Source organism: Amblyomma mixtum, chromosome 2 (genome assembly GCF_055824585.1).
Source record: "Amblyomma mixtum isolate Tamu chromosome 2, ASM5582458v1, whole genome shotgun sequence".
NCBI lineage: Eukaryota > Metazoa > Arthropoda > Arachnida > Ixodida > Ixodidae > Amblyomma > Amblyomma mixtum.
Window position 1 is genome coordinate 285042383 of NC_143013.1, and position 12870 is coordinate 285055252.

The 12870-nt window shown below is 51.5% G+C and overlaps 1 protein-coding gene across 1 annotated transcript in view; it reads right to left on the minus strand.

The window, feature by feature from the left end:
• Positions 1-530: 530 nt before the first annotated feature.
• Positions 531-12870, minus strand: part of LOC149364333 (uncharacterized) — a 30340-nt gene continuing 18000 nt past the window's right edge. Inside the window, exons 2-4 of the mRNA XM_089570080.1 lie at positions 11983-12179; positions 1789-1884; positions 531-965 (exon numbers count right to left, since the gene is read on the minus strand). Coding sequence (XP_089426206.1) covers positions 729-965; positions 1789-1884; positions 11983-12179 — 530 coding nt within the window. The 3' untranslated portion in view covers positions 531-728. The remainder of the gene's footprint in view (positions 966-1788; positions 1885-11982; positions 12180-12870) is intronic.

Here is a 12870-nt window from a genome sequence, read left to right on the forward strand (position 1 = left end):
CAGTCACTTATACCTAAAAATGCAGGTAACCTGGAAACTCACGGTAGCCGAAATATTTGTCCAGTGCAGAGCTGTGTGTCTCAGCAGTGAGCTGCTTCCTTTCTTAGCATGCTGCATGCTTGCCCTCACTATGCTGCTATCGTCACTAGCATTAGTTAATTAGTTTTATAATATGACAAACAGTTTTGCTCCAATCCTATTTTCACTAACGTCCGTTATTACCTGCTTTATACCTATTAGCCAGCTTCAGCGTATAAAGTATAGAGAAATCTGCTGCTGACAAGTCTACCTGACATTCCTTTCGCAAAGTTCCCGGTCTTCTATGTTCACCTTTTCTTCGTAGAGGAATGTTGCCTCTTGAGAAGCAATCACTCCGCTGTTTTTGGCGTGAAGAAGAACAGAAGGGCAGCAGGTCAAGTGTTCATACTATGCGGAGTGACGGCAGAAGCGTGCTCAGCACAGTATATAATCAATGATAGACGCCCATTCCTATACAGCACTCATTATTGACCTTTATTACTGGATTAATGTACAACCCGGTGGTACTCAATGTATACAGTTTAACGTCCTACAACCACTTTGTGCGCACGCATTTAAGCCGCACTATCCGTCCTGCCTTTCCGCGCCGACTGACGTCCACGACGCCGTGGACGTACCGTACGGCGTTCGCATACGTGATAAGTCGTAAGGTCTCGTTCGCCGTTTGCGCATGCGCATACTACGCGCCCTCAGGCCTTCTTGTGCTTGGCTGCAGCTGCTGCTGCTGCGTGTGCCGGGACAGCGGCATGGGCTGGGGCGACGCTGGCCGCTCCCGTAGCCGCAGCCGCAGCAGGGGCGACCGTGCCTGCCCCTGCTGCCACCGTGCCTGCTGCTGCTGCGGCGGCGGCCTGCTCCACACCACACTTGACGGTGCACAGCCCCTGTTGACAAGTGCCGCTCAGCACCTGGCCGTCAAGGGTCCTGGTCTACGTGTCACGTAAGAAGGAGGGCGGGGCAAGGGAGGCGAAGAAACCGTGAAGATGACATCTTATCGAAGAGTCCACATTAGCGAACGCGTTCTTCGGCATAGTAGCAGCTATTGCAAACCAAGCCTGACCGAAACAGGCTTTTCGGCTACTCTCGAAGCATGTTAGGTAGCTTCGCCTATAAGCTCTCTTGGGTGCTATGATGGCGTGCCCGCCGCAGCCCAGTATCAAAGATGGCGTCGGCCATAGGTGAGAACATCAATGGTCCAAAGGCATCGGGTAAAGAAATACGCTCTTTACGTCATTTTGCCTTCGAAAATTTTCGGTACCAAATGCACAGGCATCCAGCTTTCTCAGGCAAAAGCTTTGAAAATTAGAAAAATGTAAGACGCTGTTATGGAAGTATTGAAAATAATGCTCCATTATTCGGATATGTAGCAATACCTTTCTTTTAAAGTGTTCCATCAATCGCATCGAGCAGTTAAGACTGCCATAAAAAACTAGCGGGGAACGCTTTTGAAGAGAGCAAAAAGACTACCGTCGGGTGGAACTGCGGATTTATTGGTTGTGGTAGTGAAATCTTTCATTATATGAAAAAAAATAATAATAACTTGTTTATTTCCATCAGTGATGGGGGAGACTGCGGATAAAAGCCGCTTGACAACAAGCGACTTGACTGAAGCCCGCAGCGTTCTTAAACGGTTTTCCGCTCAAATATGCTTCTGTCCAGAATTTCTGGGTATGGTTACGGACCGTCACAAGGTTGCGATTCGTTCATCATACGCGAACCTATCGACTCTGGTTGTCCGACGGTGGTGCTTACCTTGCAGGGCACGCCGTCTTCGCCGTCGGTGAAGATGAAGTACGCTCCCCTGCCTTCAACCACGTACTCGCAGTGCACCCGGCACTCGGAGAAGAGCTGCGCACAGGGTGTCGACATAGCGCTCTGTGGAGTTCTTCCAACTAATCATCATCGTCATCAGCTGCCAAGGCTAAGTACACTGCAGGTCACACGGCTCTCCCACTGTTCTTCACCGCGCACTGCCGTTGTCCTGCTGCGGCATTTCTATATCCTAAATGATTAATCTTATTTCCACACCAAGCTGTTTAAAGGAACACTGAGGACAAACTGGAGTTCGCCTGTACCGCTGGATCACAACGTTCTCAATAGATGGAGCCGCCGCCGTGGCTCAGTTAAAGTCCCTCAATAAACTTTGCTTCATTGAGAGGCTTTAGGCTCACTGGTTGTGGCGCTCGGCTGCTGATCCGAAAGAGGCGGGTTCGATACCACTCGCGGCGGTCGAACTTCGATGGAGGCGAAATTCTAGAGGCCCGTGTACTGTGCGGTATCAGCGCACGTTAAAGAACCACAGGTGGTCGAAATTTGCGGAGCCCTTAACTACGGCATCTCTCATAGCCTGAGTCACTTTGGGACGTTAAACCCCATAAACCGTAAACTATGAATAGATGGAGCCTATTTGCACTGAAAACATAGCTTATATAAGCTAGCAAAGGTAAAGAAATTCAATCCTGGTATCGCCTCCATCGGCAGTTTTCGCATGAAAACTGTGACGACACTGTTTTTTTTTTTCTAGCTGATCCTGTAGGCTAGGCTACACTACCGGTCATTTTAAGCGGTAATCACGCAGTCCTTTCTGTATTGACGTCACGAGTTTGAATCAAGTGGCGGGAAAAAATGTGCCGTTTTTAAATCCATTTTTTTTTCAGCAATAAATGACTCTTTCGCTGCCGTACAAACCTCAATATCGCCTGACAGACCCATAAACTGATTCTTAATAAAAACAAATTGAATACACTGGTCCCCAGTGTCTCTTTAAAGGCAACTACACTTACCGGACAGAGCTGCGATTGCTGCACTGCTTTCCCAAAATATCCTACTCACAATCCCTGCCACGGTGGACGCGTTTCGAAGGAAGCAAAACGCAAAAGGCGCTCGTGTGCAGTGTGATCTTGCTGCACGTTAAGATCCCCAAGAGGTCGAAATTATTCCCGTCTCTGCCGCCGGGAATAATTTCGACCTCTTCGGGGTCTTAACGTGCAGCAAGATCACACTCTTGAGTTCATTGGGGTCGTGCGGGGACTCTGGGGCGCGCCCCGAATTCCTTTCACAATAAAGTTTTTATGCGTAGCGTATTGCAATCACTCAGTTCAGGCCTTGGGCGCGGCCGAGCAGCCACCAAACCACGTGACGTGACGTCACCCGGACCAAACCACGTGACGTGATGTCACGCGGTTTGGTGACGTCACGTCACGTGGTGATGTGACGTCACCAAACTACTTAAAAAATTAAAGAAAAAAAAAAAAAAAGGCTGAACATGGTGGCGGTTGCCACCGCCCCGTTTCAAAGGGGGCGCTCCTATCCATCCATACGTCACGGAGGAAAAGCTGCTGAGAAAATCGAGTGCCGCCAAGCAATACCTCGCGCAAAAAGACCGCGCAATATGCAACGCACTCTTGGCTTAACCAAGCTAAGCCTGGGCAAATTTTTTCTCTCTCTCTCTCCCGTCTCTCCCGCTATGCCCCCTCTTTCTCTATTTCTTCTTTCACTACCATCTTCCTTCCGCCACGGCGACGGTGAGGTGTCCGCCGAAAAGTGCGAAATTTACTGTGCCCATTCCCTGCCTCAAAAATCAAGCAAAAAGTCCGTGTTTTTGAGAATTTATAATCATCAGCATTACTACGTCCATTGCAGGACTAAGGCCTCTCTCATGTATCTCCAATTAAACCGGTCGTGCGCCAGCTGCGGCTACCTTATCCCCGCTAACCTTTAATCTCATCCGATTCGCCAACCGAACTTTCGGTCAGCCTCTGCTACGCTCGCCTTCTCTAGGAATCCGTTGTCCGTAACGACCATCGGTTATTCGGAGTACCCGCGTTTGTATGGAGGCGAAATACAAAATGCACCCGTGTCCTGTACAATGTTAGTGCACGTTACAAATCTCCAGATGGTCAAATTTATTCCGGAGCCCTCTACAATGGTGACTCTTCCTCTCTCTCCTTTCACTCCCTCCTTCCTCTCTTCCCGCAAGGCGCGGTTGAGGTGTCCGTCGAAGACTGAGGAAATTACTGCGTCATTTCCTTTCCGCAGCAGCTGTCTCAGTTCTCGGTAAATACCTCAACCGCGCCGCGAGGGAAGGAAGGTGGAATGAAAGAAGAATGGGGTGCCATAGTGGTGGGCTCCGGAATAATTTCGACCACTTTGACTGTCTAACGTGCACTCAATGGCACAGTACACAAGCGTTTTTAACATTTCGCCTCTATCGAAGCGGGGCTGCCGCTGCCGAGATTTTATCCCTAGTAGTCGAGTTCAGCAGCTGAACGGCGTAACCAGTGATCCACTGCAGCGGGTGCCCGGAGAAAATGGCCGCCGCTACCCGTCCGGTCATGCCGTGCAGCCGTATGTTGCGACCTTCCGGCGCGACAGTCAAGGGCGACCTTCCGGCGCGACGGTCAGGGACGGGCTGACCCTACCGCCCATTAGTGTTCTTTTTTTGTGTGCCATCTCCCACTTGTCGTTTTCCCCCACATGTCCTTCTGGCCCGGGGATCGCCTGGGGGGGGGGGGGGGGGGGGGGGGGGGGGCGTTTGGAGGCTCGCGCTCTGGTCTTCCGAAGTAATCAGTTAGGAGCCGTGCCGGCTCACCGAAAGCGGGAGCTCTTTGTGTGAGCGCGGGCGCCGATGCCCCCTCGAAGGTGCCGCGGTTGGAAGGGGCTTTGGACAGCGTGGGGAGAGCGAGGGCCAGTTGTACTCCGGACGCCGAACGACGAGCAGCTAGCTTCGCTGACTGCTCGAGCGTTCCGGGAGATGTGCAGTTCATGGGCGTCCGGAGGGGGGGGCAAGGGGGGGCGGCTGCACCCCCCTGGAAAATCACTCCCTCGAACCGTGAGTGATGGCCGCACGCCAGGGGCCGTGGTGGGCTCAGCCAAAAGGGTAAAAGCAGCTCCGCTTCCACGCTTTGGGTCACATCTGCGAAATGCCGCGTCCGGGCACGCGTCTTTATGCCGTTTTCAAACCACGCCATCGTTAGCTCTGTTGAAGGCCGACCTGTTGCAGACATACAGCGGCACCGGCGAGCATGTGTTTCAAGCCGTCTTGAAATGGGTGCCTGTTTCTTTGATCTCTAGACAGATAGCGACACGGAGGCAGACAGTGCACAGTGCATCTTGTTTTCGCCTTCGTTATGCCGGCCACCGACGAATTCTTCAGGAGGGAAAGACAAATCAGCCGTGTCCACCCCCGCTTTGTCGGGCTGCTCATGGGCAAGCGGGCGATCAGTTGGCGCCGCCGCCGCTCGCTGTGCCTCCGATCCACGGGAGAGCGCAGTGCGGTAGAAGCGCCGCTATCAGAATCTTCGGCAAAGGAGATTAGCATATTTTGTTCACGGCGACGCAGTCTCCAGAGGCGCCCCCACACCAGCGTCCCTTGCGTCTTCTCCGAAAACCAGCGCCTTTATTATTCATGAAAATTTAGACAACACAGTGCCTTGGTGCAGAGGGCAAAAGGCGAAGATCAATCCGCCTGACTGGGCCCTAAGCACCACTCGAACACAACAGCAAGGGGCACATATATACACATACATAAACAATATAATGATCACAGTGTAAATGTTTGTGCAACACAACTTCCTAATAGAAACATACATTATATTCTTATTAGCAGAGACAACGTCTAAAAAAAATCACAGGAAAGGACAGTGCAAGAGCATAAATCAAAAATATGTATGGAAACTAATAGTATACCTAGAAAAACAAAATAGAGAAAAAAAAACACGAAACAGAGCAGTGCAAGAGCAGATACAGATCCCACATATATATAGAAACTAACTGTGTACACAAAAAATAAAACTAATGTGCGATCAATAGAAAGGTGTAAGCAGAAAAAAAGAATTATAGTGCATTTTCCTGAAAATAAATTTTCGCCCGCTTACGAAAAGCAAAGAGAGAGGAAGATTTCTCCATAATATCAATTAAGTCGGGATGGGAGATCAAAAGGTTTGGGATTTGCCAGTTTAAAGACTGCCTACCATAGTTTGTTCTGTTTCTTGGTTTCTGTATTTTTGTGTGCCTGAATTCATATCGTGTTTGATCGGGCATGTATTTAGAAAAAAATTGTTGACGATTGTCAATGAGTTCCAAGAATGCCACCTGAGACAGTCGCTCATAATATAATGTTTGTATAGGTAGTATTTGGTTTTTGCTCAAGTAGGAGGATGTGGAGTCATATCTTGATAAATTTTCAATAAAGCGAATAGATTTCTTTTGCAATAAAAAAAGGCTTTCAAGATTTGCTTTTCCAGTGACTCCCCAGATAAGCAAACAATAACGCAACCTTGAATGAACTGCACTGAAATAAAGCTGGCGCCTTAGCCGCAGCGGTAGAAATGGGCGAAGCCTGTTGAGCATTCCAATGAATTGTGCTATGGTACGCTTAATGCGCTGAATATGTGGTGTCCAGAGGAGCAGCCCGGTCAATGCAGCCCGATGGCGCCTGCCTGGCTCGCCTGTCACCTCTGGGCCTCAAATGACAACAGCGCCCGTGTACTGTGCGAGGTCAGTGCCCGGTAAAGAGACCCAGGCGGTCGACATTATCCGGAGCTCTGTACTACTCCGTTCCTCATAACCTGAGTCGTTTTGGGGCTCTGAACCCCATAAAAACACACAAAATAAATTTTCCTACCGGAGTGGCGAGTGTCCCTTCCCCTTGGAAGTCGCACGGAAGTAAGCCCTTGCACGTGTGCGCGCCTCTGTATTTGTGCTTCGGTGTTTTTAGTGGCCGTTTGTCAACGAAGCTGAGAACAACCAAGACAGTGGACGAGAAAACTACGAGCGGCGAGCAGTGTGCGTGCGGTTGCTCGACTGTGCGGATGCGCGAGCAAGATGGAGCGAGGTGTATGAAGCTGCGAGCGTGCATTTATCTTGTAAATAAGTTTTCGTTGTATGTATAGACATCTTTTGTTTTCAACGTGCGCGTTCAACCGTTTTTCCAATCAATGTGTGTGACGAGTGTGCACCGAGAGCGTGTAATGAAGCACAGAAATGAATTTATCACCCGTGTAATCACGCAATTCGCCCAGAAAAATCCGTGGAGTCTACAGTTGCTGTTCAAGGAAGACTGACTGAGTGACTGTAGTTGCGTGTTTGTGACCATATTGTGCTGTGTGCTGGTCATCAATCCGGGTGAGTCGAGAACCCGTATGCAGCAATACTGAGCACTCTTCTCCACGAAGTGACAGTATATTTTTGGATTTTTTATTAATTTTAATTGTTTCTTCGTTTATAAACTGCAATGTATCTCTCCTAGCCACACTTTAATTTGCTGTTTGTAATTTTTATTTCATGTGTGTATTTCACTTATTTTTTATTTATATATAAATAAATAAATTCATACCGCAAATAGTGCCTTTTTGCTACGAACATGCCCCCCCCCCCCCTCCGGCGCCAACAACCAATGGGGCCCCCCCCTGCAAAAAATTCTGCGGACGCCCTTGGTGCAGTTGCTTGCATTTGATTCTTGTTAACATGTAAATAAATTCACCGAGTTAAGTTTCAACGACTGGATCAAGTCTGATCATTTGTGATTACGACAACGAATAGCGGCAGCTACGCATAGTTACAACAAAAGTTCTGGTGCCGAAACCCGGGAACGGATTTATTCTCATCGACCGGACCCCAACGACAACGACAAGATGGAGGTGCTGAAGAAGAAGAGGAAGGCTGTCAGAGCATCAGCGACGCGTCTTACTAAAGAAGCCGACGACGTCTTGGCCGCCGAGACAGCACCCGACATCGAAAAGGTGAGCGTTCTTCTCGAGCGTTTACAATTGGTGCAACGGCAGCTCAACGATGTGGACTCCGCGATCGAGCCACATATCAAAGATGACGACGCAGACGCTGAGTTTGAACAGGTCCTTGAGTATACGGACAAGATTGCCACTAGCATCTGCAGATTAAGACTCAAGATAAATCCTGACAGCCGGAAGGAATCAGCGACCACCTCAACGACTTCCGCACATCGCAAGATAAAACTTCCGAAATTGGAACTTTCGAAATTCGACGGAAGAAGAAAAAATTGGCAGCCGTTCTGGCAGCAGTTTGAGCCAGCTATTCATACGAATCCGGACCTCTCCCCTGTTGACCGCTTTAACTACCTAAAGTTGCTACTTTCTGGAGAAGCTGAAGCCGCCATCGCCGGGCTTCAAGCTACAGCTGAGTGCTATACCGATGCCATCGAAATCCTCAAGCAACGATTCGGCGACCAAGCGGCCTTGATACAGGAACACATGCAGGGGCTCATCGATATCCGGAGTGTGATGTCTGCGGAAAAAGTACGCGACTTACGGCGGCTCTACGACGACGTGCAAGTGCGTATGCGAGGTAGAGCGTTAGGTGTTGGCGACGACAGTTACAACGCGATGCTGTATCCCGTCCTGCTTCGTGCACTTCCAAGGGAGCTCGTCCTCGCCTATCACCGCGCGCACGCAGAGGACCAACATGCACCGAGTACAACGTCATCGACAACGGCAGAATATTGTGCCCGGTCCACGACATCCTCAGCAACAGCGACGGTCAGCCGGACACCACTCAAGTCTCTACTTCGGTTCTTCAGACTGGAGTTGGAGAGCCGCGAGAAAGCCTTCGAGCATCGACCTGAAACTGCACCCGGTAAGCCAGCGTCTCATTTTCACGGGCCAAAAGGCGAATCAAGAGGGAGCATTCGACCCTCCTCGGCCGCAGCTTTGCATGGCTCAGCATCGAACATCTCCTGCCCAATCTGCGGATCAAGCAATCACGGAGGGGAAGATTGCGATTCAGATCTGGATGTAAAGCAGAAGAAAGCAATTTTAACGTCCAAAGGCAGATGCTTTCGCTGCACGAAACAAGGTCACAGATCCAAGAATTGCAGAGTGAGACTGATCTGTAAAAAATGCACACGAAGGCATGCGAGCTCCATGTGCGATCCTGCCTTCATTAATAACTCATCGAAAGGAGAGGGAGCTACCGAAAGAGCTGGAGAAGTCATCCTGCATGCTTCCGAAGCCGAGGAGAATCGCCCCAAACAAAATGTGCTAATACCGACGGTGACCGCTTGGAACAAAGGGGCTAGGGCAAAACGAATGTCTCGACTATTATTTGACAGCGGAAGCCAAAGAAGCTTCATTTCCGAAGATTGCTCGCGACAGCTCGGTTGCCGACTGCTAGGAACCGAAATACTCACTATTGGAGTTTTCGGAGGAGTACAGAAGCAACGCACATTCCGACGCGTCGAAGTGCGTCTATTCGGAAAAGGTGACCCCAAAACAGAATGTAAAGTTGAGGCCTTGGAGGTACCTACTATATGCGACCAAGCCGTCCCTTGTCCCGACGAGCAGATCAGGAAGACTCTGCGCGAGCGCTCAATGCCACCGGGTGACGAATTTCAGTATCCCCACACTGCCCTGATCGACGTCCTGGTCGGTTCAGATCACTTCTGGGAATTTCTAACTGGCAGGATGGAGAGATTGGACGCTCGGCTAACGGCACTCGAAACAGTGTTTGGATGGGCAGTGCAAGGCAAAACTTCATCTTCCTGCCAGGAAGCGACTTGTGCTCATGCAGTCGTATTAAGAGCGACGGTTGCAGATGAGCAGGTAGAGCCTGTTTTGAAATGTTTCACACCTGTTGAGCTTGGACAACAAAGGGGAGTAAAAGCCACGAACCCCGCCTGCGGAGAAGAAAACGAACTCCTAGACTTTCATCGATTCAGCTCCGCAACTAAGGTAAACCGGGTGACAGGTTGGATTCTGCGGTTGGTAAATAACCTGCAAACAAAACAAAGGCATACGGGTCCCCTAACGGCTCTTGAATTGGAACATGCACAGATTTATTGGCTGAAGCAGGCACAGAAATCGGCATTCGGTACCGAGCTGCAGTGCGTAGCCAAAGGAGAAAAGACGCCGCGTGATTCAACCCTCAAAGACTTCGTTTTACGGAGAGATGACAACGGGTTGCTACGGATACGCAGTCGCCTCTGTTCAGCGGACAAGGACTATGACGAGCGGCACCCTATCGTCCTACCGAAGCAGCACAGATACACTGTCCTGTTAGTGCATCAGGCTCACAAGAAGTTGTTGCATGCAGGAGTGCGGGACACGCACGTCCAACTACGCGAAAGGTTTTGGATAGTGCGCGGCCGCCAATTGGTGAAAAGTGTAGTGCGCTCCTGTGTTGTGTGCCGGCGGCTGAGTGCCTCCCGCGTCGAAGTGGACACGGGCCAACTCCCCCCCGACAGAACTTCTCAAGCAGAGCCTTTCGAGGTCGTCGGAGTGGACTTTGCTGGCCCACTCCTCGTGAAAGAGGGTTCAAGTGTAGCTAAATCCTACATTGTTCTCTTCACTTGTGCTGTGACGCGTGCTGTGCATTTAGAACTGGTGAAGGACATGAGCACTGAGACTTTTATCCAGGCCTTCCGCCGCTTTGTGTCTAGACGAGGGCTGTGTCGCATTATTTATTCTGACAACGCACTTACTTTCAAACGAGCATCGAAAGAATTGAATATGCTTTGGGATGTTCTGCGACACCCGGACACTCAAGACCACTTCGCTAACTCTAGCATACAGTGGAAATTCATAGTGGAGCGGGCGCCTTGGTGGGGTGGATTTTATGAGAGGCTAGTAAGAAGCGTGAAGACAGCTTTGGAGAAAATAATCGGGCGTCAGTGCTTAGCCTTTGTCGACTTGACTACAGTGCTTGCCGAGGTCGAAGCGGTAATCAATTCCAGACCCCTCACATATGTCTATGACGACCCCAGGGAAGGCTCTCCCCTCACGCCAGCTAATTTTCTTTCCGGAAAGCGCTTGACGGCCCTGCCCTCGCCCGAAAAGAGAGCGGTTAATAACACAGCAGCCTCCCTCCGAACGCTATGGAGGAAACGAAAACAGATGCTAGAATTGTTCTGGCAAGCATGGCAGAAAGAATACCTACGAGAGCTGCGCTCGGCTTACGCCTCTAGGGAGCAAAGGGGGCCGACACTGAAGCCTGGGGACATTGTTTTGGTCCGCGAAAGTCTTCCTCGCCTCCTGTGGAAAAGCGGAGTCGTTGTAACTTGTTCCACGGACGCGACGGAAAGATAAGGTCTTGCGAAGTCCGGCTGCCGAAGGGCAAAGTGGTTAGACGACCTGTACAGCTTTTGTACCCGATTGAGCTGTCAGAAGCGTAGAATGAGTCGTTGACCCATTCGGCGGGGGAGTGTTGCGACCTTCCGGCGCGACAGTCAAGGGCGACCTTCCGGCGCGACGGTCAGGGACGGGCTGACCCTACCGCCCATTAGTGTTCTTTTTTTGTGTGCCATCTCCCACTTGTCGTTTTCCCCCACATGTCCTTCTGGCCCGGGGATCGCCTGGGGGGGGGGGGGGGGGGGGGGGCGTTTGGAGGCTCGCGCTCTGGTCTTCCGAAGTAATCAGTTAGGAGCCGTGCCGGCTCACCGAAAGCGGGAGCTCTTTGTGTGAGCGCGGGCGCCGATGCCCCCTCGAAGGTGCCGCGGTTGGAAGGGGCTTTGGACAGCGTGGGGAGAGCGAGGGCCAGTTGTACTCCGGACGCCGAACGACGAGCAGCTAGCTTCGCTGACTGCTCGAGCGTTCCGGGAGATGTGCAGTTGCTTGCATTTGATTCTTGTTAACATGTAAATAAATTCACCGAGTTAAGTTTCAACGACTGGATCAAGTCTGATCATTTGTGATTACGACAACGAATAGCGGCAGCTACGCATAGTTACAACCGCTCCTGCCGTTGCAACTAGAACACAGGTTGTGCGCGTTGCTAAGAGCGCCTGGCGAAGATGGCGTCCAGAAAGACGAATTCCGTCTGCCATCTCGTGTCTTTTCGTTCCGTGCCGCTCACTAGCATTTCGAGAAGAGGACTTGTTTTCGTCGTGGTCCAGACTAGTTATCTTCTCACTGTATTGCCTCAGAGGAGGAGTTCAATTACTTGGACTGTTAAAAGAGCGGTGGGCGTCGCTGTTACCTTGACGTTGGTACACTTGTGCGACCCCTTCTGCCCCACGTCGACTCCGCCGCGGGAACCGGCCGTCGCAGTCTCGGGCGCACCGTGCAGCGCTGTGGCGTTACCGGCAGCGGCTGCTGGATCCGGGTGGGCCGGAACTGCGGCGGCGCCTGCTGCAGCGCCTGCTGCCGCTGGGGGAGTTGCGCCGGTGGCCCACACTGTGGTGTAAACAAAGCCGACTCTCACTCACTCACTCACTCACTCACTCACTCACTCACTCACTCACTCACTCACTCACTCACTCACTCACTCACTCACTCACTCACTCACTCACTCACTCACTCACTCACTCACTCACTCACAAGCCAGGAGCAAAGTAGTACTTTTTTTGCGGAAGCAACACTACGCTATAATAGGTGGGAGCGATTTCACGGAACCCCGGGGAGCCCCAACTGCGCATGCGCGAGGAGCGAGTGACGTCAGAGCAGCGCGAAGCCGCCGCCGACTCCTCCGCTGCGCGGGTGACTCAGAGGTGCCGTCGCTGCTGCGTCAGCAGTGCATTCTCCAGGTGGAGTGACGTCACACGGCGCACAGCTGCGGCGCAGGGGCCACCGCCGACTCCTCCTCTACGCGGGTGACTCAGAGGTGCCGCCGGCGCTGCGATTGCCGCGCCGTTGCTTCCGCAGTTCTACTCGGGATGGCCATTGGTCAAACCACAGCCATTTTTTATGCGAAGCATATTACTCGCACAACCGAGCTCTTCCTTGCTGCGCCGCGCACGGCCGCGTAGCTACCACTTGACCTTCATCGGCGCACCACGTGATATGACGTCACAACAGCTGTGAAAGCTGGGGCCTCGTGCGCTCGCTTGCGGACGCGCAGCCTCCGCCGGCGGCCTAACTCCCACTC